The sequence below is a fragment of the Watersipora subatra genome, chromosome 11, assembly GCF_963576615.1.
Source record: "Watersipora subatra chromosome 11, tzWatSuba1.1, whole genome shotgun sequence".
In the NCBI taxonomy this organism is placed as follows: Eukaryota; Metazoa; Bryozoa; class Gymnolaemata; order Cheilostomatida; family Watersiporidae; genus Watersipora; species Watersipora subatra.
In genome coordinates, this window is record NC_088718.1 from 10,319,213 (window position 1) to 10,336,416 (window position 17,204).

Here is a 17,204-nt window from a genome sequence, read left to right on the forward strand (position 1 = left end):
AGTCAAAGGTGTTAACAGTTTTTCTCTGTAAAGCTGTTAAACAAGCTGTCAACTTGTTTAAAAAATTAACAGACCTGGTTGAAAATTTAAAAACCAAAAATTTAATCTAAACTTGGTTTAGGCCAAAATTTTGACTTTACCCTAAACCATGTTAAAATTTAACCTGGTTTAACAAAAAGCTTCTAAAAGTTTGATCTAAATTTTAAAAAAATTAAAGTTAGATTATAAAAAATTAACCTAAAAATTTAGGCTAAATTTAAAATTTAACCTAACCTGGTTTTCTTGTGTAGCCTAAAAAACCTACAATAATTCTCATTATACCTCTGCTGGTTTTGATTCAGCTGAATATGCAACTAATTTGACGGAATGCAGCTCTTGACATTTGCTGACTGGGCTAATGGCAAGTCTCAATCAAGCTTAATGATGGAACAAATTGATTATTTTAGATATTCCATGCAACCGGATTGGTGAGACCTGTTTCTGCTCTCAAAAGTCTAATGCTTGTGGTAGACTTGCCAACAGCTACTGTGACCTGCTGACTGACAGGTGTGAATGTGATGAAGATTTCTACGAGTCTCCTCGGGCCCCAGGAGTCTGCACGAGGGCTCCAAGTAAGTGCTTGTCTTTTCATGCACAAATTTAAAAATAATTTTATTTAAGCAACGATCAGGTAAGAAACTCACAAACAAAATTATGCTTGTGTAGCGCCTTCCTAAAAGTATTTGTATAATTCTAAGCTGGTTCTGTTTAAAAATGTTCTGGTAAATAGTTTACTTATTAAATTAGTTCAAATTTTAAAATATGTTGAGCAGTTACTTTGATCGGTAAGATAAAAACAGCAAAACTTAAGTCACAAAACATTAGCAAGGAACGTCGTTTTAAGCAATTCTAAAGATACCACATTTTAGAAGTTATTCCATTTCCTGATGAATTTTTAAAATTATCTAAAAGAGGTATATTTTTGCTCCACTCTTTAGTACATAGTCTGCGAGACTTTCAAATCAGTGTATTTTTAGTTAAAAATCTAAAATTTTCCAGTAACCACTGCATTGATTATATCTTTATAGATACACAAGCTGGACTGAAACTAATAACTGCACAAGTTCTGATGTTTTTAGATTTGTCTCGCTATTGATAGGTTATAAAATATTTTATTATATTTTTCCAAAAGTAAACAGAGCTAAAAATGGAGATTTTAGTTTGCTGTTATAATTTTAGCATTCTCAACATGTTAAAGCTTATTATATTTTCTTTATCATAGCTTTAGTCTGAAACCTTTCATTTTTATATCAGTACATGATATAAGCATGCAAACATGACATACACACTACATTCTCAGTTTCAACAGCAAATAGCTAAAATTACTTTTGGGCAATGAAAACAAATACAAAAACAATCTAATTTTTCAGATTTTCATTAATGTTATTACATTTAACAGAAACTTATCGACGTTATATATAATATATATAATATACATATATTATGTATAATATTATACTTCAAATTTTCAGCATGCGATGCTGTCAACCAGGCCTGCCAGTGTACAGTTCAGAGAGATGCGTGTCAACTCCTACCCGGTACAGCTTGTGACGAGGAGACACAAGCATGTGTTTGTTTACCATCCCACCAACTTGACCTAAATGGAAACTGCTTGCCTTCCATCACCAGCTATATCAGCGATGGCTCATCTGTAGCGCCGTTCATGCAGTCTGATATCACTACTTCTAATAACGGTTTTACACCAGATCTTGGCAGAGACCCAACTCGGAAGCGTAAAACCTTTGGTGTCATGCCAAATTTCTGGCGTCTGAGAGCTTCGGGTACAGTAAGTTGATAACAGATTCATTTGAGTAGCTCTGTTTGGGAAATAAAATTGTTTAGCGGTCCTCAATATGGTTAATCTAAAATTAAAACTGTCTTCGAGACAGTTTCAATTTTAGATTCACCATATTCGTTCTTTTGAAAACAAGTTAAAATCTTAATATGCACGCCACAAGGTTTTTACGGCAAAATAAATTTGGGTTTGCCCTTTTCTCATTTTCTACGCTAATACAATTTAGGTTTGGGTGTTTCATAGAAAGGGATAATACATTTATTCTTTACATATTTTGCCAGTTTTTTAATTATGACATAAAACAAAGTCAAACGGACATAAATTACTTAACTATAGACATAACAGAAAATATTTTCGAGATTCTTGATAGTACGAGAACATTTGCATCTTTAATGCAAGTTCAATTAATTATCCCCTTCAATTGGTTTTTTGGAATTACCAATTTCCAAAGATAATATTACTTTTCCAGATCTGACCTATTACATGAGTATAGCTATAGTCCTAACTATAGCTATAGTCTATAGCCTGTAGCCTGTAGACTATAGCCTATAGACTATAGCTATAGTCGGGTCTATAAGCTACAATTCATTGTTCAAACTTTTGACAATGGATTGTAGCTTCTTATAGATCAATCAACTTTTTTATGGTAAAACTAACCTGAAAGGAGTTTTTACCTCTACAGAAATCTTTTACTGATAAATAGGTTTTCTGTGCTCTATTACATACAAATGCAATTTTCCAGTTCCGTATTCGAGCGACTTTGCGGGAACTTCTTTTAAATTGTTATTTACACGACTTTTTCATTGATTTTTTCCTCATTATTTAAGATGAAAGTTCTGAGATTAGATAATTTTTAATTTAATAAAATTAAAATGAAATCATAACAAAAAATTTAATTAAATATCTTGCACCACGCAGTTTCAAAGCACATAAACCAAAAGAGTCTGCACCACCTTAAGAAGAGTCCTTGTACAAACAAGCTGTCATTCCAATAACTGACATGTTTTCTCTAATGTATTTAATATTTTATGGTGTTTAATACTAGTGACTGCTATGTAATACCTTACATTGCCATTTCTCTACTGCTTCAGGGTCGAGGCCAAAAGGGAGCGATACAAACTTCTACACTACCTGCTGGAACTTGGTGTATACAATTCTCATACAGAATGAAGTATGCTGCCCTTTGGTACCAAGTTTCCAACAATGGCATTGACTGGGACTTCCGAGGCATTGGTGCCAACTGGTAAAATTCACTTTCTAACTTTCAATTTTTTGTTGTTTCTGTAAAATGTCTTACAGCTAGTAGTTTCCCTTGAGTAAATTCAGGGTGATGATCACATGATGTGACATGGCTAAATGCAATGATCTTGCAGATAGGATCAGTTTGGCTTTAGGCCAATATTCAAAAACCATCCCAATACTAATACCTCCAATATTTTCACTTTGAGTTCCAATATCCAATACTCTATCTGACAATATCTAATACCAAAATTGATACCCAATAATCTTTCTCACAATATCTAATATCAATACTAAAAACACAAAATTTCAATAGAATTTCCAATATTCCATAGTATTGTATTTTGTATTGGATGTCCAATACCAATTGAATATAGTATTGACCCTAAGCCTGATCAGAATGGCTCAATCCATTTACTTTATTGAAATTTAGCACAGATGAAAGTAAATTAACTGAATGAACTCTCGGTATATTGATCCCACACAATCTTAAAGTGAACATATGCACTTACTAAGGCTAGCTCTCTAAAATAGTTGTAAGTGTAAATTCTAAGCTGTAACGTTTATTTAATTTTTTATTCTTATAGGCTCTTATATGTTCCTATATTTATACAAACTATACCGGGTAATCAACTTTTGATAATAAATGTTAATACAAGAATTTTTTTAAATACATAAAGCAACACTATTTATTGAACAAAACACAAAAACGTGCATTAAAACTGAGACAAATTTTAAACGGTTTAACTTATTTTATATACTGTTAAAATTTTGCATACAAAGGTAATTTCTTATGAGATTGTGCTTAAAACTGTTGCTGGAGCAAGTTTTCTTATCGCAATAATTTGTTTAATTTGTTCCATGGTAACTCGTTGCAAATAATACAGTTCAGTAAACGTTAGCTACACATCTTTGATGTCTCAACTTTTTAAATAATTTAACCAACACTCGAAAAACTTGTCTAGACACTTGCCTTACTTGCTGAAACACTTACACAGAACGTATAAAAATCGTCCGCAAATGTGATGTAATGATTACAAAATCTCATTAATGCGATTTGACTTTGAGGATCAGGTTGGGTTTTTTCTGATAAAATAAGAACGTAAAAAGGCATTTGAATTAAATTAAAAATAAATTCAAATTTTAAATTGCATTTTACTTTTTCATAAACGTTAAAGCAAGACTCAATAGCTACAACTCGAATATATAAAATACTTGCTCTAACCATTACCAACATACAAATAAATACAGTACTTTCATAAAATTGTGTGAAATACTAAATTTAGCAAATTAAGTTGTATGTTAAAACCTTTTAAAGCAGAATCTTCGACAAAAAGTTAAAAATATGTTTTGGTTGTTACTTTACTGTTGAGACAGTAGTGTATGCTAAGCATTGTGCAGATTAAAATGAAAAGATACACGCTGTAACTTATTGTAACTTAGGATAAGATTAAACAAACATAACTTATAAGCTTGTTAACACTTTTTAGATTTGCCATTTTATTTTAATCTTCGTTAACTTCTTTACTTTCACATACAAAATAGCAAAGTTTTATACAAAACTCTAAGAAGACACGCTGGAAATTAGTTTGAGGGTAAAATATTGGCTTAAATTTTGTTGTAGAAGATTTTTATTTTGAGAGGGTCATAAGTAAAGGTTCTACTCCACACTAATTAGCTGAAACAAAGGTAAAGGGATTCGAAAAATAGATCTTTCAACTGGAATTCATTCAAAATTTTAAAAATCAACCAACTGACTTGCTAAGTTGAAGTGTTAGGAGAACAAAGGCAGCAAAGACAGAAACGATTTAGTAAAAGCTTCTGACACAATTTTATAATATTTATCAATTTTCATATAATCATTTTACATACACGCTTTGGTGTCTCAGGACAGCCCATTCAGAGTTGACCACTTTTGCTGCTTTTGTTCAATATCTTATTGGAGACAGATTAGAAGTTGATAGAGTTATTTAAAAACTATTATCATGTTCATTCATTTTACTCGCTTAGTTTTGCTTGAGGAAAGAATTCGGAACTAATCTGAGTGAAAACTATCTTTTATTTTACAGGAACATGCGAAGGTTCTTTAGAAAAAGTGTCAAGTACACAAGTGAAAGCCCACTCATTGTAAGTTTGTCAATAACTTTATTATCTCAGTAAAAAGTTCTCTCTTCACTGCAATATTAAACAATATAATTTTACAAAATACGAAGGAGACTGGGTAAGATAATGTTTCAAATTCTCAGCGAATACTTTTTCAGCCAATTAAGTAGCAGCTCAGTGGATGGGTGACAAACTTATTTTAAATACTTCCTCGTTACTAGTTGTAAATCAAAAAACAAACAATTGCCTTTTTTTTCAAGTTTATCAATAACAAGTACATATTTAGTGTGTGCAACCATGAATGTATATACAGTACATGGTAACAGTGGCGGGAGTAATAAGAACTTTGCTTAGCCTTGCGGTTTCACGTTCTTGTTAGTAGACTTGTGACCTAAATGTAGTGAGTTCAAATCCAGTAAGAAGGTTATTTTTCATTACTAAAACTATATTACTATCGCTGGTGATACAAATGACAAACAAACGCCAAGACTTATATATATATAAATGGTTTGATGAAGGAGCAGATAACCCTTAATGTTATGCTTTATTTAAGTTTACCAAACTTCCTCTGGATTTCTCTGTTATAGTTGATAAGGTTATTGTTGCTAACAAACTACAGTTTTTACATATTTACATTTCAGTTGTGTGCTTCTGTAGCCAGGTTTAGAAAAGTTGGAAAAAAATTTCCTTTCAACAGGATTTGAAACCATGACTTTCAAGCTTGGTAAACCAACACGGTAACATCTGTACCTACCATCTGGCAATTATTGCACAAATAACTTGTCTCCGTGATTTATTGGCCAGCTAATGACCTTTTACGCACACTAGACTGCCAGGGTACTAGTTCATCATAAAAAGTTGTCAAACTAGATAAAAAGCAATACAGACCATGATATTACCAAATGCTGTTGAGGTGCATAGTTTTTACTTCCTAACTGATGTTTATGCAGAAAATTGGTTAGGTTGGTAATACAGAAATTATTTGGTATCAACTACTGGACATTTAGAAGCACTGGTATCATTGCAATCTTAACTCAAGGTCCTTGTAAACAATCTTTGGCATTGACTGGGTGCATGCTATTAGCAATCAATGAGGTCTAGCGATGTCTGAATAGTTAGCCAGAATGAACGCACTTGCGTAACAGAAAGAGTGTTCAAGCATATCTGCTTGGAGCATCAAATCTCTACAGTAAAAATTAGCTCTACATCATTCATATGATTTGTGTAACTCATTCCTTACATTTTTTAACTAAATTTTTTTTTAACTTTGTTGTTTCGAACATGTGCTGACATTTTTTATCATAATTCGAAAAGTATTAATTTATTGCCACGAAATAATGATCAGTACATCTTTTCCTACAAGATAAACTAGTTTTAACAACTGTAAATAATGATAGTAATTTTTAACTTTGAGATCAAAAACTGGAAATTTGCTGTGAAATGTTTTTTTCTCCTCTCTACTTTCCTGAGAAACATTAATTACAACAAAATCTCAGTCACCATCTGAGTCAACAAATTCACAGCTACTTTTACTTCTGAATGATGACTCAAAAGCCTCTATAAGATAAAATGTTTGCGCCTTCCTCTACACAGAGTCGAGACATACTTTTTATCGATTGTCATCCATCTTGTCAAAAAAGTACTGAACCAAACAATTTTACTTTTTATATAAATTTTCAGTTCAGAAGTGAACGTAATAATCGGTCAGATGAAATGCCATTTTGTTTTTTGTTAAAAGAAGAAATTATAGGTTTACTCCTAGTCAAAGTCAAACAAGACCACTTTTCCTAATGACTCGTTGAGGGGCTTCTAAAGTGGTGTCCCTCACGGAAGAAACGATGCCGCATATTACTAAAGTGGCATCCCTTGGCGAATCTAGGTTTGCATCATGCACATTTCTTTCTAATGAATTGATGAAAGTGATGACTGACTACTCTATGTGGTAGAGAAAATGCAAATGAATACATTGACAGCAAATGTAATATTTATTACTAGTCGAATGCCCAGCATTGCACAGGTAATAAAAAAATACCTTATAAACAGTGGCAGGTAATGTAGTTGCCATTGGCTAAGTTTTACTATGTTTTCTCAAACTAGCAAATTGGCTTGACTTGAGTAACTTAAGCTAGTATATTGCTAAACTAACTATTATAAAAACCATGAACTTTAGCGACATTTCGTTTTGTACAATGTCATTATGCACATTTTAACTAATATATATAATGAGATCACAATCGATCCATTGTACTGCAAGTGGTCCGTGTGGCTTAATGGGTTAGCGTGCCTGACTAAAAACTTCAGTTGCCAAGTTCAAATCTTGTATGAAGTATCGCTTTATTTGTATCGCTATAACTGGACACGCGACAGACCAACAGACAAACACTGATATTTATATATAAAGACTAACTGTGCTACCCGGCGTTGCCCGGGTAATAGAAAAATCTTTGGACAGAAAATTGATTTGTATTCAATTTGTAACCATTCTAACTTTCAAACTACTGTACATATCATAAGAAAAGTGTTTTGTCCTATAAACATTGAGAAGTAGTCAAAGTTGGTCGCCATTAGCCTGCGTGCTATTAGCCAGTACGTTTAATAATGTGAGCAAACATGAGAAAAGTGTTTGTCTTATACAGTAAACAATGAGAAGTAGTGAGAGTTGCTCGCTATTAGTCAGTTTAATAATGTGAGCAAACAGCTTCTCGTGACGTTATGTGATGACTCGTGTCGTAAGCAAAGCCATTAGGTATTTGCTCTCATATAATGACTTATATTGGCAAGCTAGCTATTTAGTTTCCGTAGTTTAGTGGGTAGGGCGTCGAACTAGTGAACGGCAGAGTCCGAGATCGAATCTTCTTCGGTACAGAATCTTTATTCAAAGATTGTAAGATCTATAGCTGGAATGTGTACCAACATATGGCCATACTTTGAGAAAAAAAACATGTATAGAAAAGAAAATTGTTTGTCTTATACGGTAAACAATGAGAAGTAGTGAGAGTTGCTCGCTATTAGTCAGTTTAATAATGTGAGCAAACAGCTTCTCGTGACGTTATGTGATGACTCGTGTCGTACGCAAAGCCATTAGGTATTTGCTCTCATATAATGACTTATATTGGCTAGCTAGCTATTTAGTTTCCGTAGTTTAGTGGGTAGGGTGTCCAACTAGTGAACGGCAGAGTCCGAGATCGAATCTTCTTCGGTACAGAATCTTTATTCAAAGATTGTAAGATCTATAGCTGGAATGTGTACCAACATTCCAGCTATAGATATATATATATATCTATAGCTGGACATATATATATCTATACATATATATATATATATATATATATCTATAGATATATATATATATCTATATATATAGATATATATATATATATCTATATATATATATATAGATATATATATATCTATAGATATATATATATATATATATATATATATATATATATATATATATATATATATATATATATATATATATATATAGATACAGCATGCAATCAATTGGAATTCTTTAAAAACCTTAATGAAGACCTCCATTTATAGGTGCTTGTTGATGCTTTACAAGTAGGGAGTATGCAAGTATACTTGGCACTTTTGGATTCAGATAACTTCCGAAAGTTCCAGTAAATTTTGGTAGCTTTTGCTGTGGTCGGAGTACATAATAATCAAATTGGATCAGGTTTATTGAAAGCGAATAAGTGCATGTGCGTCATGCATCAACAAAAGGTCATGATACACGGTCTTTACAAATATTTTCATGCTATAATAACCAAGCGCTTGTCATTTAACAAATACGCTTGGTATGTTTAGAAATTATTTTATTGGAGTCGTTTGATGACCATTGATGAAATAATTCTAGTGTAATACGTAAATCAACAAAAACACCAAATAGAATATAGGTTTAAGAACATGAAGGAGACTCAATGAATGCTTGTTGCATACATCTATGTTACGGGAGTTTTTATGCCACATGCACCCTTTAGGTTTTGTATAGGGAAATCGCAAGCACCCTGAATGGTGTATCGGGGAGGCGTACGCATAGCCACTATCAACAAGACCGTCATACATGAAGCTCACATAGAAATGTGTCTGTTAGTCATCCCAAAAACACAGTTACCCTAGGACACTTATGTATTCGCCTCATCTAACTTTCGCGTTTTTGCGGAGACATCCTCTCGCGAAAATTTCATGAGCAAAACTAAACTATCGTAACGAATGAGCAAAAAAGGGAAATTAAATAGCTTTGTTTGTCAATAGTCCAAGAAACAAATGGCAGCAAGTGATCAAATTGCATTATTGATCTTGACCACACAGTTCTACCTGCGGTTCACAATTACAAACTAGTCCCAAATTGAATTTTTTTCTTACGGGTGAGCCGAACCTGAGGAATCTAATTTTGTTTGTTCTACTGCATTTATTTTCACATCACTATATTTTTGCACTCATCAGAGCTGCGAAATTAAGTTGCATCAAAATTTTATTCTGTATGCTACTCACAAAACTAAATACTAATGAAATATAAGTGTTCGAGGGTATTGTGTTACAATATGGTGGTTTACAGCTGGTATTAAAACCTTTACATTTAGAGACTCCAGAAACATCACAAATTGGAAAATGCCTTCCAAGGCCTCCATTTTATAAATATATAGTTAAGTTTATGATGCATAAATTTATATCAAAGCTTGCCCATGCATTGAAGGAATTTTTACTGTTGCAAGACATTAATATTCACTCCCGTTAATTGATAAATAATTCAATTTTAATACTTTATTTGCAGGTTCGATTTTTAGCTGAAGTGTACCCAGAACTAAATCAGCCGTGGGAGGTCTTGATAGATCCTGTCGTAATCAAGCAGTGCTGACAACAGTATCATCAGTATGTTCTGCCAACTAGCATAGCGAATATGCAATCCTAAATGTTCTAAGTAACGTTGTGCATTTTATGGCACCTTGCAGGCTATATTGCTCTTCTGGATGGCAGCGAAGGTCAAATGTCAATGTCAGCGAAACACTGATACTTGCTCACTTCTAGATATATTTATAAGATGAAATTTGGAAATCGAAAGTCTTAAATAATGTGTTTACTATATTTTTTTGCTCCGTTTGTTAACAAGATTGTCATAGCAGGTTTTTATACAATTTCAGCAGGAGCTATCCTTCCATTGAAAAGACAACTCCTTTGAATGTCAACACTAGTAACTATAGAAATTCTATAGCATTCTATAATAGAATGCTATGAATTGGGTAAATTTTGATATTTTAATTTAATGAATAGTGTGTATGTATCATCTATTATATTTTACAATGAACTAAACTTACCTATTATAAAGACAACAGCATGAACACGCGGCGCTTGACTTGAATGTTTTATTGTTTGGAGAGCTATAAAATACAATATTTGTTAATTTAAATGTCTCCTCCACATAAGTTGTTAAATCATGTCACAACCAGTGTTTTTAGTTTACTAACTATATGAATGAATCCTTAGAGCTAAAATGCATAGCTGACTTCCATTAGCTGACTTTGGTAGCTTCGTATATTTTGGCACATAGAAACATTCAAAGACAAGTCATCAAATACAAAAATAACTATGCTTATTGACGAGTAGCTGGGCCAAGCAATCAGCAGTCGGCGATCGTCCAGCCATTCTTTCCTGCACACTTTGGATCATTTACAGGCTCGCATATCCCGGGATGTCCTTTGACACGGCCCTCAGGGGTTGCGCCTTTTGTCCACTTGCATGATGGATCACCAAGCTCTTCACCATTTGTCATGCCATCTCCATCAGAGTCTTTCATGCATACTTCTTGTGTCCAGATTGTACCAGCCTAAAATAGTCAATAAAGTCAATAATAATACAAATAATAATAATGATAATAATAATAGTCAATAGCGAATCAAGCTTTTAGGTACTACGAGCCAGAAAAAGGTAAAAAAATTGGACTTGATTGGCAAAAATGGGAAGCCAATGAACTAGTGGAGCGTTTAATTGCCGAATTGAAACTATATTTACAGCTTTTTGTGTGTACTGATTTTCTAGATAGCTCTAGAAAATTTTTGATTTAAAAGTTTGTTCATCATATATTAATGTAATACTTTTTGTAGTTAACTTTTATCACCTAATTGAGCACAAAACTTGCATTTGTTTAACCACAATCAACAGGGATACCTATATTATCAAGTCTCTCTAGGTTCCAATAGCAGTTTTGCAGGAAGCAGTAGGCTTTGTTCATTTGTTAAATTTAGCAGTTGCCAAGCCTATATGACAAGAGTGGACAGGTTCTCGCATGCAGCTTCGACATCTGACCGATATATCACTTCAAAAATAGTAACAAAATCTCTATTATGGCATCCGTAGACAGGTTCTCACATACAGTTAGGATATTTGTCAATTAATGTTACAATTATGATAATAACAAAAACTATATTATGGCATGTGTAGACAAGTTCTTACATATAGTTATGACTACTATTAAATATGAATCTTCAATGGTAATAAAAAAAATTCTATTATGGCATGTATTGGAAGGATCTCACTAATACATGCCATAATAGCTGCCAATATGCAGCTCCAATTATAGTATTGAAATCCCGATTATGACATGCACAGGCGGGTTTTCACATACAAGTAAGACAATGCCAACAAGCACTCTTAATGCCATAACAAAAGACTTACTGGAACATTTGGATTAGCCAGTGCCAATTTAGAGATGTCATCTCCAAAGCTGTTACGAGGGCCACTGCCGCCTTCAGCCTGATGACCCACACCAGGCCAAGCGTTTCCATTGCAAGGGTTCTTCACACTCAAAGCGTTAGGAATGCTTGTTATCCAGAAACTATAGCCCAAGGCAACTCCTGAAACATGAATTGCAACTCTAACACGCAAATCTTCTTTTGGGATTATCTGCTCTTGGTAGGACCAGGTCGATGGAATTGAATTTAAATGTTCTTGTCTTGTTCACGTGCTCGAAGTAGTCATCATAGACAAAATGAATGATGAGGTCAAAAACCACAATATTCTAACTTAGTAAAACTTATAGTCACACAAAATTGCAAAATGTACTACTGGAATTGGACTTGGCTTTTTCTATTCCAATAGACCACTTATGCTATTTTATGCCACTTATTATTTGTCAATGACACTTTGAAAGTCATGTGAATGACTCATCCATTAAAGACGCTATTAAATTATGAGTAAACAATCTGACAAGCGCCAGCCAGTGTCAGTTGAACCGCTTGCAGTAGCTAGCAGTAGGATTTTTGATAAACTATTTTAGTCCCATCCACCCACATCTCTAAAATCTATCAATATTAGTACACGGGCAGCTCAATGCAGTGTGAAAGATCATTATGTGTAATAACTATGCGTGCAGTTATTCTTATATGTGCAAAGGTAGTCAAGTGGCATGAATGGTAGCGTGCTTGGCATGGAATCTGAATATCTGGGTTCAATACCTGTGTGAGGAAATCTTTTTTTCTAACACTCTTAGTGTGACTTCGAACAGACGGATGACCGATCTTATAGTTAAGACCATCTGAATGCCCTGCGTTGCATAGGTAATAAAAACAGCTTATAAACATTACCTTACTTACTACATTACCTTTACGCTACATTAGCTGCAACTGTTTATAAGTTGTTTTTGTTACCAGTGCAACGCCATGCATTCGCCTAGTGAGGCCAACTGGTAATTGTTAAGTGTGATGCAATGTCGTTATGCATATTTTAACTGATGTAATGAATATCTTCAACATTATTGTTTGCGATGCTAAGTTGACCCTGTAGTTGAATGGGGTAGTTATAAGCCTCCAGAACTAGAGGTTTCGAGATCAAATCCTCTGGAAAGGAGATTCTTCATTACTGAAACTTTATCGCTATAGCTGAGCAGACGAACAGACACAGAAATCTATGTATATAGATTTGAAGCAATTTGGAAGAAAGACGCAAGTATTCAAATCATCAGCAAGAGTTTTTAGTGAATCTCATGCTCAATTGATTGAGAAAAATCTTATTAGATTAAGGACATATTTTCAAAATAAAAATTGAAACTTCAAAAAAAATTTTTCTTGTGATATCTGACGTATTAGTTAACATCAAAAGTCAATTAAAATAGTTTAAACATATACCAATGAAAGAAATATAATTGATAACATTGAAAGATTTTCATAGTTTTTGCAAAAATTAAGTCCATCGAAATTTCAAGTGATGGACACTAACCTTAATTTTTAAAAATGTAATAAATACGGTGGTGAACAAAATAAACTACCATTTTGTATGACTTAAAATAAGCAAAGAAAAACATTAGTGGTGAGATCCACATCTCTACAGACATCTCTACACATTATATTTAACTACTAAAAATGGAATGTCCAGAATTTAGCCTCCAATTTCATGCAGAACCATACTTTTACAGCCGTGTGGATTACATATTAGAAATCAGAAATGAGGGTAATTTGATATACAGTAATACTTCAACTTAAGTGTCCCAACGTACGAGAAACGTGAGATACGAGCCAGCTTTTAAGCAAGTTTTAGAATGTTTGAGATAAGAGCACGTGATTCAGTTGTCAAGTATGTCGGAGGTGTTTTATGAGAACAGCCTCACTCTGTATTTTTCAACTGCTCAGGTTATACTTTTGTACCGGGTTTTTTTGTGCGCGATTTTCAGTACAAAATTATGTGAATTAAAAGTACTGTGCATAGACCAAAAGTTTGCCAGTAAAATGAAAGATAATGCAAAGAAAAAGCGAATGATAACAATTGATATAAAACGTAAAATTATTGAAAAATATGCGAAATGTGTATGCGTGATTGAGCTAGCTCAGCAATATGAGAGAAATACATTCACAATTATCAGACAGAAGGATTATATTCAGGGCATTTAGTTTGCAAAATGACTGACCATAGTTTCTAAATGGCGCAGAGATCTTCACGACCGCTGATGGAGAGACTGCTCAGGCTTTGGATAAAAGACAAACAATTGGCCGGCGACAGTGTAACAACGGTGACAGCGTAACTGAAATGATGCAATGTGAAAAGGCCGGTGCTATCTATCAAGACTATAAAAAATAGACATTCGGACAAGTTAGCTAGTGGTCGTGCATTAACCCTTTGTGACGATACCTGTGTTCGTCCTAATCGCAACATGTTGAAAGGACGACAAAGGCACATGGCTTTAGATAGGTTTTGCTTAAAACGGTCGGCTGGTCGCAAGAGCGAAACAAAGGAAAAATTAACTAACCAGCGAGAACGCTGAAGAAATTTTAATTAATTTAATTTTAATTCATTCAATTTATTTATAAAAAATGAAAGTTTGCTTCTAGGTTTGCTTCTAAGTTTGTCTTTTAAGGCTGATAAAATCGAAATTTATCAAAGTCAACTGTTGTAATGAAGGATAACTTATCTCTCCCTCCCTGGCAAATGCTAGTGTTAGCTGCTATTATATGTATTTAATTTTACATTTTATTTAATCACATTTGCTTGCATTATTTTTTATTTGTTGCTTTTTGAAAGCATGTGATAAGTTAGGACAAGAACCAACATGTTCTTTCTATTACAATATCTTTTTTTGAGTGTTATTTGCATTTTTTAGAGTATGGGCTAAGTATGGAAACCAATCAATATATATTTAATTGTTTTATATACAAATAAATTGCCCCAACATGCGAGTAAATTGACATACGAGCTTAGTCCCAGAACGCATTAAGCTCGTAAGTCGAAGTATGACTGTATACCCTACGGCTATTGACTAAATTCATAATGAATAACAATGTTGTAAATGAGAATTTCAGTTTTCCAACAAAGGAATCCAGTTTATTTAATGTAACACTGTATATCATAAAAAATTGGCTAACAACACTATTTCAACACAATATAATAAAATAAATACATGTACAATGAAATGTTTTGTACACAAATGATCCTGTACAATGTATGCTTAGTGTAAACTATCCAAAACTGCATAGGGAAGCTGTTGATAGGCTATTGTCTGATTCTTTCATGGTCTGGACAAGTATTTAAAGTTTTCCACCAATGAATGCCCAGATGAAGAGTCAGATTGTACACTTGAACACATCTGAAGATCAAGAATTGGTAAAAAAGTCATTATTGTTAAGATTGGTGCCATGATTAGCATAAGGAAACCTGTTCAACTGTTGTGAGACAAAATGAAGAGAGCAGACAACTCATCAGAAATTTATTTATCATTGTATAGGCAACAATTTCATTTCAGACAGGAATGCCAACTAAATTATGCCACGCGCCAATCATAAAATAGGATAAATAAGATAAACAACCAAATGAATTAAAATTTAGAAATGAAACAAAAAGTTCAAGCTTAATTATTTAAGTATTTTGTTAGTCTTTTAAAAATGTATAAACATAGTTTAATTTTCCCAAAAGTACTAATGAAGGTGTTGATTATTTTTACATACAATTGGAGCTGCACTTTTGTTAATATTAATGAAAGCTTTATATAACTGTTTTATTATTACATTAGTATCATTTAATAAATATGTTGACATACAAAGTAAAAACTTATGTTTAATCGAGATTTATTCCATCAAAAATCAGGTTTCAATATATTTACCAATATTTTAACAAAATTATTAGATGCCCAACAAAACGAAAATGGCTAAAAATCAATGATAGAGCTGAGCTGTCTTGCGCATTCACAGTTTTTTGAACTAGCTTGAGTTCCTCCAAAATGGATGTATATAGGAAACTTACCAAGGGTGACGCTAAGCAGAAGGAAATGAGATGTAAGGTGAACCATCTTGATTGACTATCAGCGAGAGAGTGATGCCAGACTGCTGATATATCTTATAGGTTATAACGTGGCAGACACATATTGATGATATAGCCATATGTCGTGTCCCAAGGGCTGCATTCAATCATCCATATGTTGATTCACATTCTCAATACCACCTCAATGGTAAGTATGGGAACGAATTGGAATAACCATTAGCCGAGTTCGTGATAAAGTCACATGATGTAATTCGCTAGCCTGCTTTCTGCTCGAGAGTGTTTGCAGCTCTTTAATGTTTTAGTAATGCTGGACGAGTATAACTGGAGTGGCTCAGAATCTGGTCACTTGACGGGGGATTTTCTGTTTTTGTCACATGTCTTGCACATGCCCAGTTGCATTTAATCATGTATCATGATTAATATTAGACACTGGCCACAATGCTATATTTTATCACAGCAATATTGCAATAACCCACTACTAATAACCCAATACTGTTAAGAAATATAAGATAAGATATTATGCAAAAATGTGGATAAATAGTTGCAGAATCTTGCATAAGATTATTGTACACAGAGAGGTATTTGGAAAATGTATAGAAAAATAGAGAAATGTATAAAAAAATATAGATCTCGAAAAAATTAGTAAGATTTGGCATGAGATATTAAATATTAGACAAAAACAGAAAATTGCCCCGTCACGTGACCAGGTTCTGAGCCCCTCCAGTTATACTCGTCCAGTAATGCTAAGCTGTTATATAGAAATTATTTAATGTGCATGAACATGCCTTTGAAGATCAAGTATGCTGTCTGCTTTGCTCACTGCAAGCAAAAGCTGTGTTTTAAAAAAATTGTTACACAAACAATGGGTCTGTATGTTGACTGGACATGTCTGAGCACAATGGAGAGGGAACCTTAAAGGGTGATTTGCAACACAATTCACATTACAGTTATTTGGTATCATAAGATTCACCATGTCTTACTCTGCTGTGTTGTAGGTGCAAAATATGTGGAAATGTGATTACAAGCTTTTAAAAGCTCAAAAACGAACAGTTAATCGCTGCCATCACGAGACCGCCGTAGTTTGGATTCGCTTTCCAAAACGGCTCAAATGGGACGTAGTTGTTACAGGATGGTTTCTGTTTACACTTTCATGCAACCTCATTCGTCGAAATATTTTCACAAATATACTTCACGCATTCAATAAAACCATGTCTATTGTTTTTACGCGTCTATTTTATCGTCATTGTAATGCTGTCACTTTTAGCACTGATACCTTATA

At 33.4% G+C, this 17,204-nt stretch overlaps 2 protein-coding genes across 3 annotated transcripts in view; one reads left to right on the plus strand and one right to left on the minus strand.

Annotated features, from left to right (window-relative positions):
- The window catches only part of LOC137408156 (uncharacterized), a 49,782-nt gene extending 39,277 nt beyond the window's left edge, over window positions 1-10,505 (plus strand). For both annotated transcript variants that reach the window (XM_068094552.1, XM_068094553.1), the window contains 5 exons: window positions 447-611; window positions 1,512-1,825; window positions 2,926-3,077; window positions 5,143-5,200; window positions 9,960-10,505. In XM_068094552.1, the coding sequence (XP_067950653.1) occupies window positions 447-611; window positions 1,512-1,825; window positions 2,926-3,077; window positions 5,143-5,200; window positions 9,960-10,043 (773 nt within the window). In that variant the 3' untranslated portion in view covers window positions 10,044-10,505. The remainder of the gene's footprint in view (window positions 1-446; window positions 612-1,511; window positions 1,826-2,925; window positions 3,078-5,142; window positions 5,201-9,959) is intronic.
- Window positions 10,506-10,641: 136 nt separating this feature from the next.
- LOC137408157 (temptin-like) lies at window positions 10,642-16,051 on the minus strand. The gene is made up of 3 exons (XM_068094554.1): window positions 15,908-16,051; window positions 11,858-12,036; window positions 10,642-11,009 (listed from the first exon to the last, which is right to left on the minus strand). Exons 1-3 carry the CDS (start codon window positions 15,951-15,953, stop codon window positions 10,803-10,805), a joined length of 432 nt encoding a protein of 143 aa, XP_067950655.1. The 5' UTR covers window positions 15,954-16,051; the 3' UTR covers window positions 10,642-10,802.
- Window positions 16,052-17,204: the final 1,153 nt, after the last annotated feature.